The sequence below is a fragment of the Salvelinus sp. IW2-2015 genome, linkage group LG20 (assembly GCF_002910315.2).
Source record: "Salvelinus sp. IW2-2015 linkage group LG20, ASM291031v2, whole genome shotgun sequence".
Lineage (NCBI taxonomy): Eukaryota > Metazoa > Chordata > Actinopteri > Salmoniformes > Salmonidae > Salvelinus > Salvelinus sp. IW2-2015.
Window position 1 is genome coordinate 61,600,824 of NC_036860.1, and position 14,333 is coordinate 61,615,156.

The 14,333-nt window shown below is 40.0% G+C and overlaps 1 protein-coding gene across 1 annotated transcript in view; it reads right to left on the reverse strand.

The window, feature by feature from the left end:
* epb41l4a (erythrocyte membrane protein band 4.1 like 4A) overlaps window positions 1-14,333 on the reverse strand; it is a 106,932-nt gene that overhangs the window by 29,923 nt on the left and 62,676 nt on the right. Inside the window, exons 8-10 of the mRNA XM_024013445.2 lie at window positions 9,261-9,348; window positions 8,764-8,852; window positions 2,642-2,705 (exon numbers count right to left, since the gene is read on the reverse strand). Coding sequence (XP_023869213.1) covers window positions 2,642-2,705; window positions 8,764-8,852; window positions 9,261-9,348 — 241 coding nt within the window. The remainder of the gene's footprint in view (window positions 1-2,641; window positions 2,706-8,763; window positions 8,853-9,260; window positions 9,349-14,333) is intronic.

The window sequence follows — 14,333 nt, forward strand, 5'->3', positions numbered from 1 at the left end:
GTGAAGCATGGTGGTGGCAGCATCATGCTGTGAGGATGTTTTTCAGCGGCAGGGACTGGGAGACTAGTCAGGATCGAGGGAAAGATGATCGGAGAAAAGTACAGCGATATACTTGATGAAAACCTGCTCCAGAGCGCTCAGGACCTTAGACTGGGGCGAAGGTTCCCCTTCCAACAGGACAACAACCCTAAGCACACAGCCAAGACAACGCAAGAGTGGCTTCCGGACAAGTCTCTGAATGTCCTTAAGTGGCCCAGCCAGACTTGAACCCGATCAAACATCTCTGGAGAGACCTGAAAATAGCTGTGCAGCAACGCTCCCCATCCAACCTGACAGAGCTTGAGAGGATCTGAAGAGAAGAATGGGAGAAACTCCCCAAATACAGGTGTGCCAAGCTTGTAGCTTCATACCCAAGAAGACTCAAGGCTGTAATTGCTGCCAAAGGTGCTTCAACAAAGTACTGAGTAAAGGTTCTGAATACTTATGTAAATGTGATATTTCAGGTTTTTTTGGTATACATTTGCAAACWTTTRTAAAAACCTGTTTTTGCTTTGTCATGATAGGGTATTGTATGTAGATTGATGATTATTATTTTTTAAATCCATTTTAGAATAAGGCTGTAACCTAACAAAATGTGGAAAAAGTCAAGGGGTCTGAATACTTTTCGAAGGCACTGTATATCAGACTGTATACCCCGGGTATGACAGAACATACATTTTTACTGCTCTAATTATGTTGGTAACCAGTTTATAATAGCGATATGGCACCTCTGGGGTTTGCGATACATGGCCAATATACCACAGCTAAGGGCTGTTCTTATGCATGTCGCAACGCGGAGGACCTTGATACAGCCCTTAGCCGCGGTATATTGGCCATATATCACAAACCCCACAGGTATACATTTGATTTATTTCATTATTTATTTATAGGGTGCAATGCACATTAATCAACATCAACATTACAATAACGCAAAATCCATGTAAATGTGCTGGGGTTAGCCAAAAGCTCATTTGCACTCGTTGTGCCAGGGCAGCTAAGGACAATTACACAGTCACAATACACATACTCACTAAAACAATGCAAAATACAAATACATTACATCCAATAATATATCATTCTAACAACAACACCACCATCATCAACTGTCGTCTTACATATTAGGAACCACAGACAACTCATGTGTACAGGTTTGGATAGACTTGAGCCATGTTTCAATTCAAATGTAAAAGTARAATAATCAGTGCAGCTTCTCAAGTCCGTGGGCATTGCATTCCAGTATATTGTAGCTCTAACAGAGAAGGCCAACAGACCGATTTTACTGTGTCGAAAAGGGACGCAATCCCCACACCTCCTCGGGCCTTATTACTTAAATATACTGTCTGATAGACACACAACTGGCCAATCAGCATCCAGAACCCAAACTACACGGTTTATAATTCTAACATATACCATAACAAAGGACATTTGCTTCATCATTCATTGTGAAAACAACCGGCTACATAATTAGGTGGTGTTCTGTGGTGGTGGATAGGCCATTGCATCGCCCTCCTGACAAATGTACCATTACATGTACAGCAAATGAACAGGTAGTGTGTAATCTTTCACCCATATGGGATGTCTGTGTTTGGTCATTAGGATAATAGATATCAGACTTTAGAGAGAGGACGACTCACACTCTAACCTCTACAGCTAGTCTCAAAGAGGAGGTAGCTACTGTTGATCCATGGCTCTCTATTTTATTTCAATTAAGCTCTGGTCTTCTGAGCTGCTCGGATAGTGTATTGTCAATAATGGGTCTCTGGCTGCTTGACTGCCTCGGCTTAATGAGACTCTCAGGTCGCTAGCTGGAGCACGCACGCACACACATGCACACGCACACACACACCAGTGAAAATGAATCGACTGAATAAACCAAATTCAATATTTCATTCATCAAGACACACAGGTCTCAATGAGTCACACGATCTCAACAGAGAGAGGAGAAAAGTTGTTCTGCTTCAGTGATATCTGAAGGTGTGGGCCCAGACACTTTTTCCATCACTTCCAAAATGATCAAGAAATCCTCCCCAAAAGCGTATGTTTGAAAATTCCCAGAAAACCCAAAGGTTCATCATTAAGCTGAAAATATTTTGAGGAAGTGACGTTTGTGGGAAGTGTCTCTCTTCCCATTTGCACCTGTGAAGTGAACATCAGTGAAAATGGGAGAGAGCTTCCAAGGCTGCACCCATGTCCCATAGTCCTGCTCTGTCATGTTCCTTTAATTTCTCTCATTAAACATTAGGCGGATCTCAAAATCTTTCAAGATCAAACACACGATTGACCTTTCAAGGTTTCACATGGGAGTACTGCAACTACTCCTTGGAAAATTCAGTCAGTTTTATTTTATGCCTTGTTATGAAGTCTGAAATGGGGGGAAATTATAATGAGGTTTTCTACATCTGTGATATCCAAACAAATTGATTCTGATTCAGTCATACCAAGTTTGCTAGTGTGAATGATCTCAAATTATTGAGTTTATGAAACATGTTCAAATAAACAGAATAATCACAAACAAACAAAGCCAAGGTTTAAAATTCAGTCCATAACTTCACAAAACATTCCTTATGCAGATAATACTGAAACATAATAACTGACAACTTACATCTTTTCCAACGACTTGAAGCTCAAACTGTGTTTCCTTAAAATGCACTTTTGTTATCCTTGGCCTAAAATGATAAAAAAAAGAAAAAGATAATGAGATGTTTATTAACAGGTATGATAGCTTATCAGTCACAGTTGATTTTCTCATAAATACTGCAGCAAGTTATCTAACTAATATGAAGGGCTCTATTTTTGGCTGGTGTTAGTTTGCAATTTCGTCATGTAAAAACTGGCGCACAGGCATTTTTCCAGACGTAACGCCAAGTTCGGCAACTTACCTGTCTTATATCAGCTTGTTTGTGCTCAGATGGGCGCTACAAAGGGTAGTGCGTATGGCCCAGTACATCACTGTGGCCAAGCTTGCTGCCATCCAGGATCTCTATACCAGGCCGTGTCAGAGGAAGGCCCTAAAAATTGTCAAAGACTCCAGCCACCCTAGTCATAGACTGTTCTCTCCGCTCCTGCACTGCAAGCGGTACCGGAGCGCCAAATCTAGGTCCAAAAGGCTTCTTAACAGCTTATACCCCCAAGCCATAAGACTGCTGAACAGTTAATCACATGGCTACCCAGACTATTAGCATTGACCCTGCTTTCTATGCTGCTGCTACTCACTGTTTATAATCTATGCATAGTCACTTTACCTCTACCTACATGTACATATTACCTCAATTACCTCGACTAACCTGTACCCCCACACCGGTACTCCATGTATATAGCCTTGTTATTGTTATTTTATTTTGTAACTTTTTTTAAACTTCAGTTTATTTAGTAAATATATTCTTATTTTTCTCCCCTATTTTCTCAAATGGGGGGCACCATTTCGACTTTGTAAAAATTTGTTCCCAAATTAAACTGCCTCGTACTCAATTCTTGCTCGTACAATATGCATATTATTATTACTATTGGATAGAAAACACTCTCTAGTTTCTAAAACCGTTTGAATTATATCTGTGAGTAAAACAGAACTCATTTTGCAGCAAACTTCCTGTCAGGAAGTGAGAAATCTGAAATCGGGGGCTCTGTTCCAGGGTCAGTTTATTAATTTGCATGTAATCTATGGGTCTACATGCACTGCATACGCNCAGTGAGAATTGGAATGGGGTGTCTAGGTAGATCTGAGGCCGAACAAGAGCTCTTGGAACCGGGTGTGCAGTCTTTTCTACGTTCGTCATGACGCGAGACAGACCTCAGGATTGCGTCCTGAAAAGCTGTTGTTATAGGCGCTAGATATATCCGGCTCTGATTTTATTCGATATACGTGTTAAAAACATCATAATGTAGTTATTTTAAACCGAGTTATATCAGTTTATATCAGTATATTGCGATTTTTGGGATTTTCTTTGTTCTGCGTTATGCTGAGTTGGACACGTCTGCACCACATGGCTAACGTTTGCTGCTAATTCCACAGTTGAAGACGACCTTCTGCAACCGAGCAACGATTATTCTGGACAAATGACAACTTGTACAAGATTCTGATGGAAGCTCATCAAATAGTAAGAACTATTTATGATGTTAATTCGTAATTTCTGTCGAAAAAGTTAAACTATTAATTCCGCCATTAATTTCGGTGCGGTCTCGCTTTAACGCACGCTGTATGTCGTAGTAACGTTAATTTTAAAAATCTAACACAGCGGTTGCATTAAGAACTAATGTATCTTTCATTTGCTGTCCAACCTGTATTTCTTTGTCAAGTTTATGATTAGTTATTGATTAGATTAGGTGCCTCTCCCAAGATTTCTCCCGACATTTTGTTTGCAGTTTGGCTACTATTCTCATTGTATAACCACGATTTGTGCCGCTAAATAAGCACATTTTCGAACAAACCATATATGTATTGTGTAATATGATGTTATAGGACTGTCATCTGATGGAGTTTGAGAAGGTTAGTGAAAAAATTAATATCTTTTGCTGGTTTATTCGCTATCGCTAACGTTATGTTGAATGAATGGGGCTGTGTGGTAGGCTATTGTAGTAAGCTAATATAATGCTATATTGTGTTTTCGCTGTAAAACACTTAAAAAATCTGAAATATTGGCTGGATTCACAAGATGTTTGTCTTTCATTTGCTGTACACTGTGTATTTTTCATAAATGTTTTATGATGAGTATTTAGGTAATTCACGTTGGTCTGTAGTTATTCTAGCTGCTTTGGTGAGATTTTGTGATGGTGGCTGCAATGTAAAACTATGATTTATACCTGAAATATGCACATTTTTCGAACAAAACATATGCTATACAATAAATATGTTATCAGACTGTCATCTGATGAAGTTGTTTCTTGGTTAGTGACTATTTATATCTTTATTTGGTCGAATTTGTGATAGCTACCTATGCAGTAAAAAAATGGTGGAAAAAAAGAAGTTGGGTCTTTTGCTATCATGGTTAGCTAATAGAAATACATATTGTGTCTTCCCTGTAAAACATTTTAAAAATCAGAAATGATGGCTGGATTCACAAGATGTGTATCTTTCATCTGGTGTCTTGGACTTGTGATTTCATGATATTTAGATGCTAGTATTTACTTGTGGCGCTATGCTAGGCTATGCTAGTCAGCTTTTTTACTGATGAGGGTGCTCCCGGATCTGGGATGAGTACCAAGTAAAAGTTAATTAGGGATAGTCCCCTTTTTTCCAATTTTCGCCTAAAATGACATACCCAAATTTAACTGTCTGTAGCTCAGGCTCTTAAGCAAGGATATGCATATTCTTGGTACCATTTGAAAGGAAACACTTTGAAGTCTGTGTAAATGTGAATTGAATGTAGGAGAATATAACACAATAGATCTGTTAGAAGAAAATACAAAGAAAAAAACTACTTTTTCCCCCCTACCACTATCTTTGAAATGCAACAGAAAGGTCCCACATCTAGCCATCACTGTGGTTGTAATTCCGATGGTGTCCACAAGATGGCAGCAGTGTATGTGCAAAGTTTCAGACGGATAACTTGAAGTATGAGCAAACTACATGACATTTAGTGTGAAGTCACCCAGGTACATTTGGACAAATCGTGAAGGAGACATTTACATTCACATAAAATTTTTCTGCAAGAATAATGTCAAATCTGTATACTTGGACTTTGATTTAGCTTTTCCAGTATTGTTTGCCATATTGTAAGTTCAACATTTGCAAAACAACCAGTTTTCATAACTTCATAACTCTCCATATTCTTATCATTTTTGCCCAAAAGGAAAAGGCTTGCTGTCGCACAAGGTTAGCAGCTACATTTTGCGACAGATACGCTCATTAGCTATCTATCTAGCTTTGTTTGACCCCGATTGGTGCTTATTTGACAAAGTTACAGTCGATCAAGTGAAGACCGCCCGCGTCATCGGCGTGCCATGAAGGCATCGCTCTCTGACCAAATTTGGTGTCCTATAGGATATACTACACCCCTAATGATATAGTGAAGTATGGTTATGTTCTAGGATCTCTGAGGAATAAATATTAACGTGATTTGACTGGTTGAAACAACGTTTAGAGTTACATTTTCACAGATTCCTTTCTTTGCAAATTGAACGAGTGGAAATACAAAATCGATCGTGCATGCTATATGGACCTTTTTAAGATATGAAAAATGATTTTATCTAACAAAATGACACTTCTTGTTATCTCTGGGACCCTTTGGATGATAAATCAGAGCAAGATTTGAGAATGTAAGTACACATGTCACCTTCAGAGGTGAATTTATCAAACCTATCGCGGTGAAAAAAGTGTTTTGTTGTTAGGAGCTCTCCTCAAACAATAGCATGGCATTTTTTCACAGTAATAGCTACTGTAAATTGGACACTGCAGTTATATTAATTAACAAGAATTTACGCTTTCAGACGATATAAGACACTTATATGCACCGACATTTGTTGTTTCTCTAAAATCTGCGATCGTGACACAAGGGACGCCTATCCCTAATTAAGGCATAGTAACTTGTTGGTTAAGGGCTCGTAAGTAAGCATTTCACTGTAAGGTCTACACCTGTTGTATTCGGCGCATGTGACAAATAAAACTTGATTTACTTTGATTTGGGTGGAAATATTTGAGGTGTGTCCTTAAAAAGATGATCCAAACTGCTAATTTCAGGCAGCGATGTTAGAGATATTTAAGACCAACCAAAAGCTATTTTTAGTGGTAATGCAGGTTGGTTATGCCATGAATTTAGACAGTGGAAACACAGCCTTTCGAGCTGTGACGCACAATACCCATATGTGCATGGAACAAGAGTAGCCTAATGTGCTTTGGTGCCTGTATACTTTGTATTTAGAAACATAAACATCCCTAATTAATTAAAAACCAAGCATAGCCTCCACTCCTCTCAATTAAGTTTTTTTTTCTGCTCAATGCAATCGCGAAGTAGTTAAGACTGGCTCCTGAGACCACTTGTAAATAAATCTTAATCACCAAAGATGTATTAAAATATCATGTTTGAGAGGATTAAAACAGTGACATTCCCTTTTTATCTATGCATTGTAGGCAGGCCCACATTATTTTAGCCATGCAGGTCCCGTTTTGGACGTGCGTAAAAACCCCTCCATGATGTAGGCTACATGTCCATGCGCATCCTGAAACGAGAGATGAGAACCTCTGAATACCAGGGCCATCCCAGCCAGCACCGGTGAACCTCGTATTTTGAAGTGATCTGTAACCTGTAAAAATGGCTTGTTTTCAGTTTCATTTGTTCAAAACTCAAGCAATCCTTTAGGCCTACTATAACAAAGGCTGGGCTGGTTCAACAGCAATGCCTTTCTTTTATATCCTGGCGATTTCATGATATCATTACATTTCACATATATTTATTGTTATTGTTGTTTTAAAAAAACCTGATTGGTTGTTTTTCGTTACATTTTATTACAACCAAAGTTATTAGAATGATTTACCTTTCCTGGTTTAATGGTGGACAGTCCGTGGCGCGCTTGCAATGCAGATGCTGGAGATGGGTGAATGTGATCTGATCTGTAAGATGGTTCCACATATATTCATATTTGGGAGCAGTATAACGGTGAGTGGACGTTCTCCCTTTCTCTTTATATTGGATCTTTGTCCAGCTACTGTGAAAAATTGGGATGTGAGTAAAATCCTCTATAGTCTGCGTTGTTTTAATATTATATGCCCACGGGGAGAAATTATGGTGCCTGTATGTGTATTTAGACATAGCCTATTTAAAACAAGTTGTCGTTTCATTTAGAATTTGAATCAAATTATTTGCTTTCTTTTTAGGCCTTATCAATCATTTATTGAATCTTGTTTATTGACAATGTTTGGCATGTCGATGCTTAGCCATAATAAGACCTAGCCCCTATATCAGTGTGAATGCTATTGAAGCCATGCAATTATTTAGAACAATGTGGACTGCAAATGGGTTCAAGGTAACGTATTTAGCAAAGATAGTCTACATTGTGTTATTTTGTTTCTGTAAGCCATTTAACAAACTATAAAGGACAAACATTGGAAATTGAGTTGATTGCAAGGAAATACATACAAGACTGTAAATACACAACTTAAAGCAACCACTTATTTAGCCATGGAGCACATTCTGATTGGCCAAGCCTCGACACACCCACAACTTATTAATTCATCAAAACCCAGCCCTTTCGCACCAACGCCATCAAGTCCGTTGATAATTGTGATAGTGAAAATAGCACAAATATTTCTGACACACCCCTGAACCTATAGCACTAACGCTCCTGCGTTAGGTTTGTGTCACGCACTGACCTCAGAGGGCCTTTTTATTTCTCTATTTGGTTAGGTCAGGGTGTGATTAGGGTGGGCATTCTAGTTTTTTGTTTTCTATGTTGGCCTGGTATGGTTCCCAATCAGAGGCAGATGTCTATCGTTGTCTCTGATTGGGGATCATATTTAGGCAGCCTTTTCCCACCTGTTGTTTGTGGGATCTTGTTTTTGTGTAGCTGCCTGTGAGCAGCCCAGAACGTCACGGTTCGTTTCTTCTGTTTTGTTTGGTGAGTTTCATATTTATTAAACATGTGGAATTCTACGCACGCTGCGTCTTGGTCCAATCATTCAAACGAACGTGACAGTTTGTTAAAATAGAGTCCGAAGTGGAAGTTATAGGTCAAACTATCATATTCCTTATTTACTCCTACAATGTATACAAATCATCCAAAAACAATACCTACCAGAAATACTTCCCAACTTGTGTTTTGTTCTTGTAAACAACAACTCCAATAGGTGTTAACCCCAGGAAGTATTCAGATTGATTCTCGCCCTGAAACACACCACAATAATAGGTCTTTTTCCAAGCACAATTTACATACTATGTCCCAACCAGAAATAACACACAGTAAAGATATTAACGTATGTGTCAAAGGATAAGAAAATAGGAAAATAGTAATCTCTCCATATACAAAGAAACTAGGACAATAAGAAAGAACATTATCAAGGCAATGTGTTCGTGATAAACCACAGAATACAGCTCTAACAAGCATCTCATTGACTCTGTACCGGTACCCCCCTGTATATAGTCTCGCTATTGTCATTTACATTTTTTGTTACTTTTATTTCTTATTCTTATCTGTATTTTTTAAAACTGCATTGTTGGTTAGGGGCTCGTAAGTAAGCATTTCACTGTAAGGTCTACCTACACCTGTTGTATTTGGCGCATGTGACTACTTACAAACACAGGGTGAAGATCGACTCCGTACATATCCAGTGTTTTGGCGATTCCTAAATAATTGAGTTCAGCCTTGGAGGGAACCTGGCCCCTGAAATACAGAGAGGTTATCTTGTTGGTGAAGCATCAGGAAAGGCTTTCAAGCCCATATACAAACACATAGAAGGAAATCTTATCTAGTGTGTATCTACAAGTATACATAGTGTGACATTGTCGAGTATACATCTGCAATTACTGTATACAAGGTATAACATGAGCAAGTATACACCTACAAGTATACATACCATAGTGTAACATTATCAAGTATACATCTTACTGTATACAGTTGAAGTCGAATGTTTACATACACATTAGCCAAATACATTTAAACTCAGTTTTTCACAATTCCTGACATTTAATCCTAGTAAAAATTCCCTGTCTTAGGTCAGTTAGGATCACCACTTTATTTTAAGAATGTGAAATGTCAGAGAGAATGATTATTTCAGATTTGATTTATTTCATCACATTCCCAGTGGGTCAGAAGTTTACATACACTCAATTAATATTTGGTAGCATTGCCTTTAAATTGTTTAACTTGGGTCAAACATTTCGGATAGCCTTCCACAAGCTTCCCACAATAAGTTGGGTGAATTTTGGCCCACTCCTCCTGACAGAGCTGGTGTAACTGAGTCAGGTTTGTAGGCCTCCTTGCTCGCACACACATTTTCAGTTCTGCCCACAAATGTTTTATAGGATTGACGTCAGGGCTTTGTGATGGCCACTCCAAAACCTTGACTTTGTTGTCCTTAAGCCATTTTGCTACAACTTTGGAAGTATGCTTGGGGTCATTGTCCATTTGGAAGACCCATTTGCGACAAAGCTTTAACTTCCTGACTGATGTCTTGAGATGTTGCTTCAATATATCCACATCATTTTCCTATCTTATGATGCCATCTATTTTGTTAAGTGCACCAGTCTCTCCTGCAGCAAAGCACCCCCACAACATGATGCTGCCACCCCCGTGCTTCACGGTTGGGATGGTGTTCTTCAGCTTTGCAAGCCTCCCCGTTTTCCTCCAAACATAACGATGGTCATTATGGCCAAACAGTTCTATTTTGTTTCATCAGACCAGAGGACATTTCTCCAAAAAGTACAATCTTTGTCCCCATGTGCAGTTGCAAACCGTAGTCTGGCTTTTTATAGCGGTTTTGGAGCAGTGGCTTCTTCCTTGCTGAGCGGCCTTTCAGGTTATGTCGATATAGGACTTGTTTTACTGTGGATATAGATACTTTTGTACCTGTTCATCCAGCATCTTCACAAGGTCCTTTGCTGTTGTTCTGGGATTGATTTGCACTTTCGCACGAAAAAATACGTTCATTTCTAGGAGACAGAACGTGTCTCCTCTCCTGAGCGGTTGATGCCGGCTGCGTGGTCCATGGTTGTTTATACTTGCATACTATTGTTTTGTACAGATGAACTAGGTACCTTCAAGTGTTTTGAAATTGCTCCCAAAGATGAACCAGACTTGTCGAGGTCTACAATAATTTTTCTGAGGTCGTTGGCTGATATCTTTTGATTTTCCCATGATGTCACGGCAAAGAGGCACTGAGTTTGAGGAAGGCCTTGAAATGCACTCACAGGTACACTCTCCCAATTGACTCAAATAATGTCAATTAGCCTACTAGAACGCTCCTGAAGCCGTGACAGTCATTTTCTGGAATTTTCCAAGGTGTTTAAAGCAGCACAGTCAACTTAGTGTATGTAAACTTCTGACCCACTGGAATTGTGATACAGTGAATTATAATTGAATAATCTCTGTCTGTCAAACAATTGTTGGAAAAAATGACTTGTGTCATGCACAACGTAAGATGTCCTAACCAACTTGCAAAACTATAGTTTGTTAACAAGAATTTGTGGAGGTGTTGAAAAATGAGTTTTTAATGACTCCAACCTCAGTGGTATGTAAACTTCCGACTTCAACTGTACGTGGGTAACATGAGCTAGTATACACACTTACAAGTAATCATACCGGTAGTGTAACATTATATTGCACAGACTACTTAGTACATTCTAGTATTCTTTATCTGTTTTCTCAAGCTAAGAGTTTATAAACATCTCAAGAAGCTAAGAGTTTATAAACATTCATAAAGCTAAGAGTTTATAAACATCTGAAGCTAAGAGTTTATAAAACATCTGAAGCTAAGAGTTTATAATACGAGCTCTGAAGCTAAGGGTTTATAAACCCATCTTGAAGCGGCTAGCGGACTTTGGGTGTTAGAACTACAGCATGGTAATGCGGAAATTTACTCAAGTGACTGTTGGGGGAATGCAGTGCAACAAGAGAACACCCCAAATACATGGAAAGTTGATATTTATTGTGTTGTACTTCCCCCCTGATGACAGTATTACAGCAGTGATGGAGAGTTGTTTAACTGTCATGAATCCCCCAGTCTAATAAACAGTAAATCTAACATGATGATCTACCTGGTCAACAACAGAGGTAATATAGGTAGTGAGATTATAGCTAGAGTGTTTTAGAGTACTGTATGCAGTCTGGACAGATACAAGACAATGGATTCACTCTGAAGTGGCAACACTGAGATAAATATGCTACATATAATAATAATAATAATAATAATAATAATAATAATAAGGAACTACAATACAAGTCATCTTACATGCCAGACTTAATGTTCAGCGACAGACTTGTCTGGTCCCACGAGACTACAATAAAATATACTCAAATTAAACCAATACACCTTTCAAAAACGTACATAACATACTTTCACTCCTCCTCATCTAGTCAGTAATGCTTTTTCTACGTTCCTATTTCTTAATTAACATTCCATGTGAGATAATGTTCAACTAGGTTGTGGACTGGGTTATGTATCTCCTATTACTCATTAACTACAATATCATACAGAGAGAATCATGTTTAAAAACCAAACACATGCAGTCTAGGAGACCACAGGTATGGAGCAACTCCCTGTGCTTTGCTGAGTACATACAATATGTTTATCGAGAGTGAACCGTGTACCAACTGCCAACTGAGTCTACAATATGGTGAAAATATCTATGAATGTGGATAAAGGGTGATGGTATTACTGTATGTATCGTGCAACCCATACTGTAATCTCTGGACTATAAGCAGTGTGTCTGCAGTGTAAACTCTGGCTTTGGTAAGCTTCATATACTGTGCCAACATCTCCCTCCTACTGTTAGAGGTGGACCCTCCCTCCCTCCTCCTCCTCCTCCTCCTCCTCCTCTCCCCTCTCCACTCTCCACTCTCGAGCCGTATCATTGATCTCCTGATCACACACATTAGTAACACAGAGACTCATTCAGCCTGCTCAAGTGTGACCCCTAGATCTCCTCACACCTCTCCTTCTCCTCCTCTTCTTCCACTCTTCCTCCTCCATCCATACCCTGAAGACAATCTGATCCTTCGCTCCCTCTTCTTTCCCAGTACATTTTGGATTCTGTTCACATGTTCTTTATAAGCGGCCGGGCCAGGGCTGAGATGATTGTCGGTATAAATGCGGTTAGGTGGTGAGTGGCTTGGAACGGGGAGTTATTAACGGACACTTCGGGGTGGGCAGGCTGAGGCAGGAGCTCCATGGAGCTGTGACAAAATGGGCGGGGAAAGGGACAGGGACATTCATCCCTCCGTTTGGCCCCATGTCTGCCTGCCTGGCTGTGTGTGTGTGTGTGTGTGTGTGTGTGTGTGTGTGTGTGTGTGTGTGTGTGTGGTGTGGTGTGGTGTGGTGTGGGTGGGTGTGGTGTGTGTGTGTGTGTGTGTGTCGTTAGTGTGTTTGGTTGGCCTCATGTCTTCCCGCTGCTGCCTGTCAGAATGAGGCCACCTGGACGGACGAGGCAGGAATAGGAAGTGGAAGAGAGTCGGAGAGCAACAGATATGTGACAAGGGGTGTGGTGCTGGGTGCTCACTCTACATAGCAGATCACAGAGAGATTGACATCCACAGGCTCTTGAGAAAACTACATCTGTCTCATTGTATCTACCTCTCCCTCTCCCTTCCCCCCTCCCTCCCTACCACTCCTTCTATCTCTCTTTTCCTCCCTCTGCCTCTCCTCTTTTCATATTGCAGTCGCTCTCTCCTTAATTTTGGGTCAGTCACAGTGGTCAGGTATTCTGCCACTGTGTACTCTGAAATCGCATTCTAGTTTGCTCTGTTTTTTTGTTAATTCTATCCAATGTGTTAAATTATTCTCTTTTTGTTTCTCATGATTTGGTTGGGTCTAATTGCATTGCTGTCGTGGGGCTCTGTTGGATCTGTTTGTGTTTGTGAACAGAGCCCCAGAACCAGCTTGCTTAGGGGACTCTTCTCCAGGTTTATCTCTCTGTAGATGATAGCTATGTTATGAAAGGTTTGGAAATCATTTCCTTTTAGGTGGTTGTAGAAATTAATGTCTCTTTTCTGGATTTTTATAATTAGCGGGTATCAGCCTAATTCTGCTCTGCATGCATTATTTGGTGATTTACGTTATAAACGGAGGATATTTTTGCAGAATTCTGCATGCAGAGTCTCAATTTGGTGTTTGTCCCATTTTGTGAACTCTTGGTTGGTGAGCGGAGACCCCCGAATTTTATGTTATCTTTTGACAGGAAATAACCTGTGATGCTGATGTATAGGCCAGGGTATGTATAGTTTTTTGTGTGCACTAGGACAAAAGTGTCTAGATGGAATTTGTATTCGTGGTCCTGGCAACTGGACCTTTTTTGTAACACTGTTATTTTTGTCTTATTGAGATTTACTGTCAGGGCCCAGGTCTCTCTTTTTCTGAGTGCCGCTCCCTCTGTCTGTCTTCCTCTCTCTTTCTTCTCTCCTCTCTCTCTTTTCCACTCTTCCTCTCTCTTTTCCCCTCTTCCTCTCCTCTGTCCGATACCACAGCCTCTCTCTGATCATCAGTCAGTCAGACAGACAGCGGTGGGAAGAAAGGAGGATGCATGGTTGAACCCCCTAGTGACTGATGTCCAATCAGACCAGCCTGCTCCACTCTCCTCTCTCCACAGGACACTTAGCTCACTGGGTAAATAATGACCCAGGCTCGAGCCTCATCAGCAGGACACGGAGCTGAG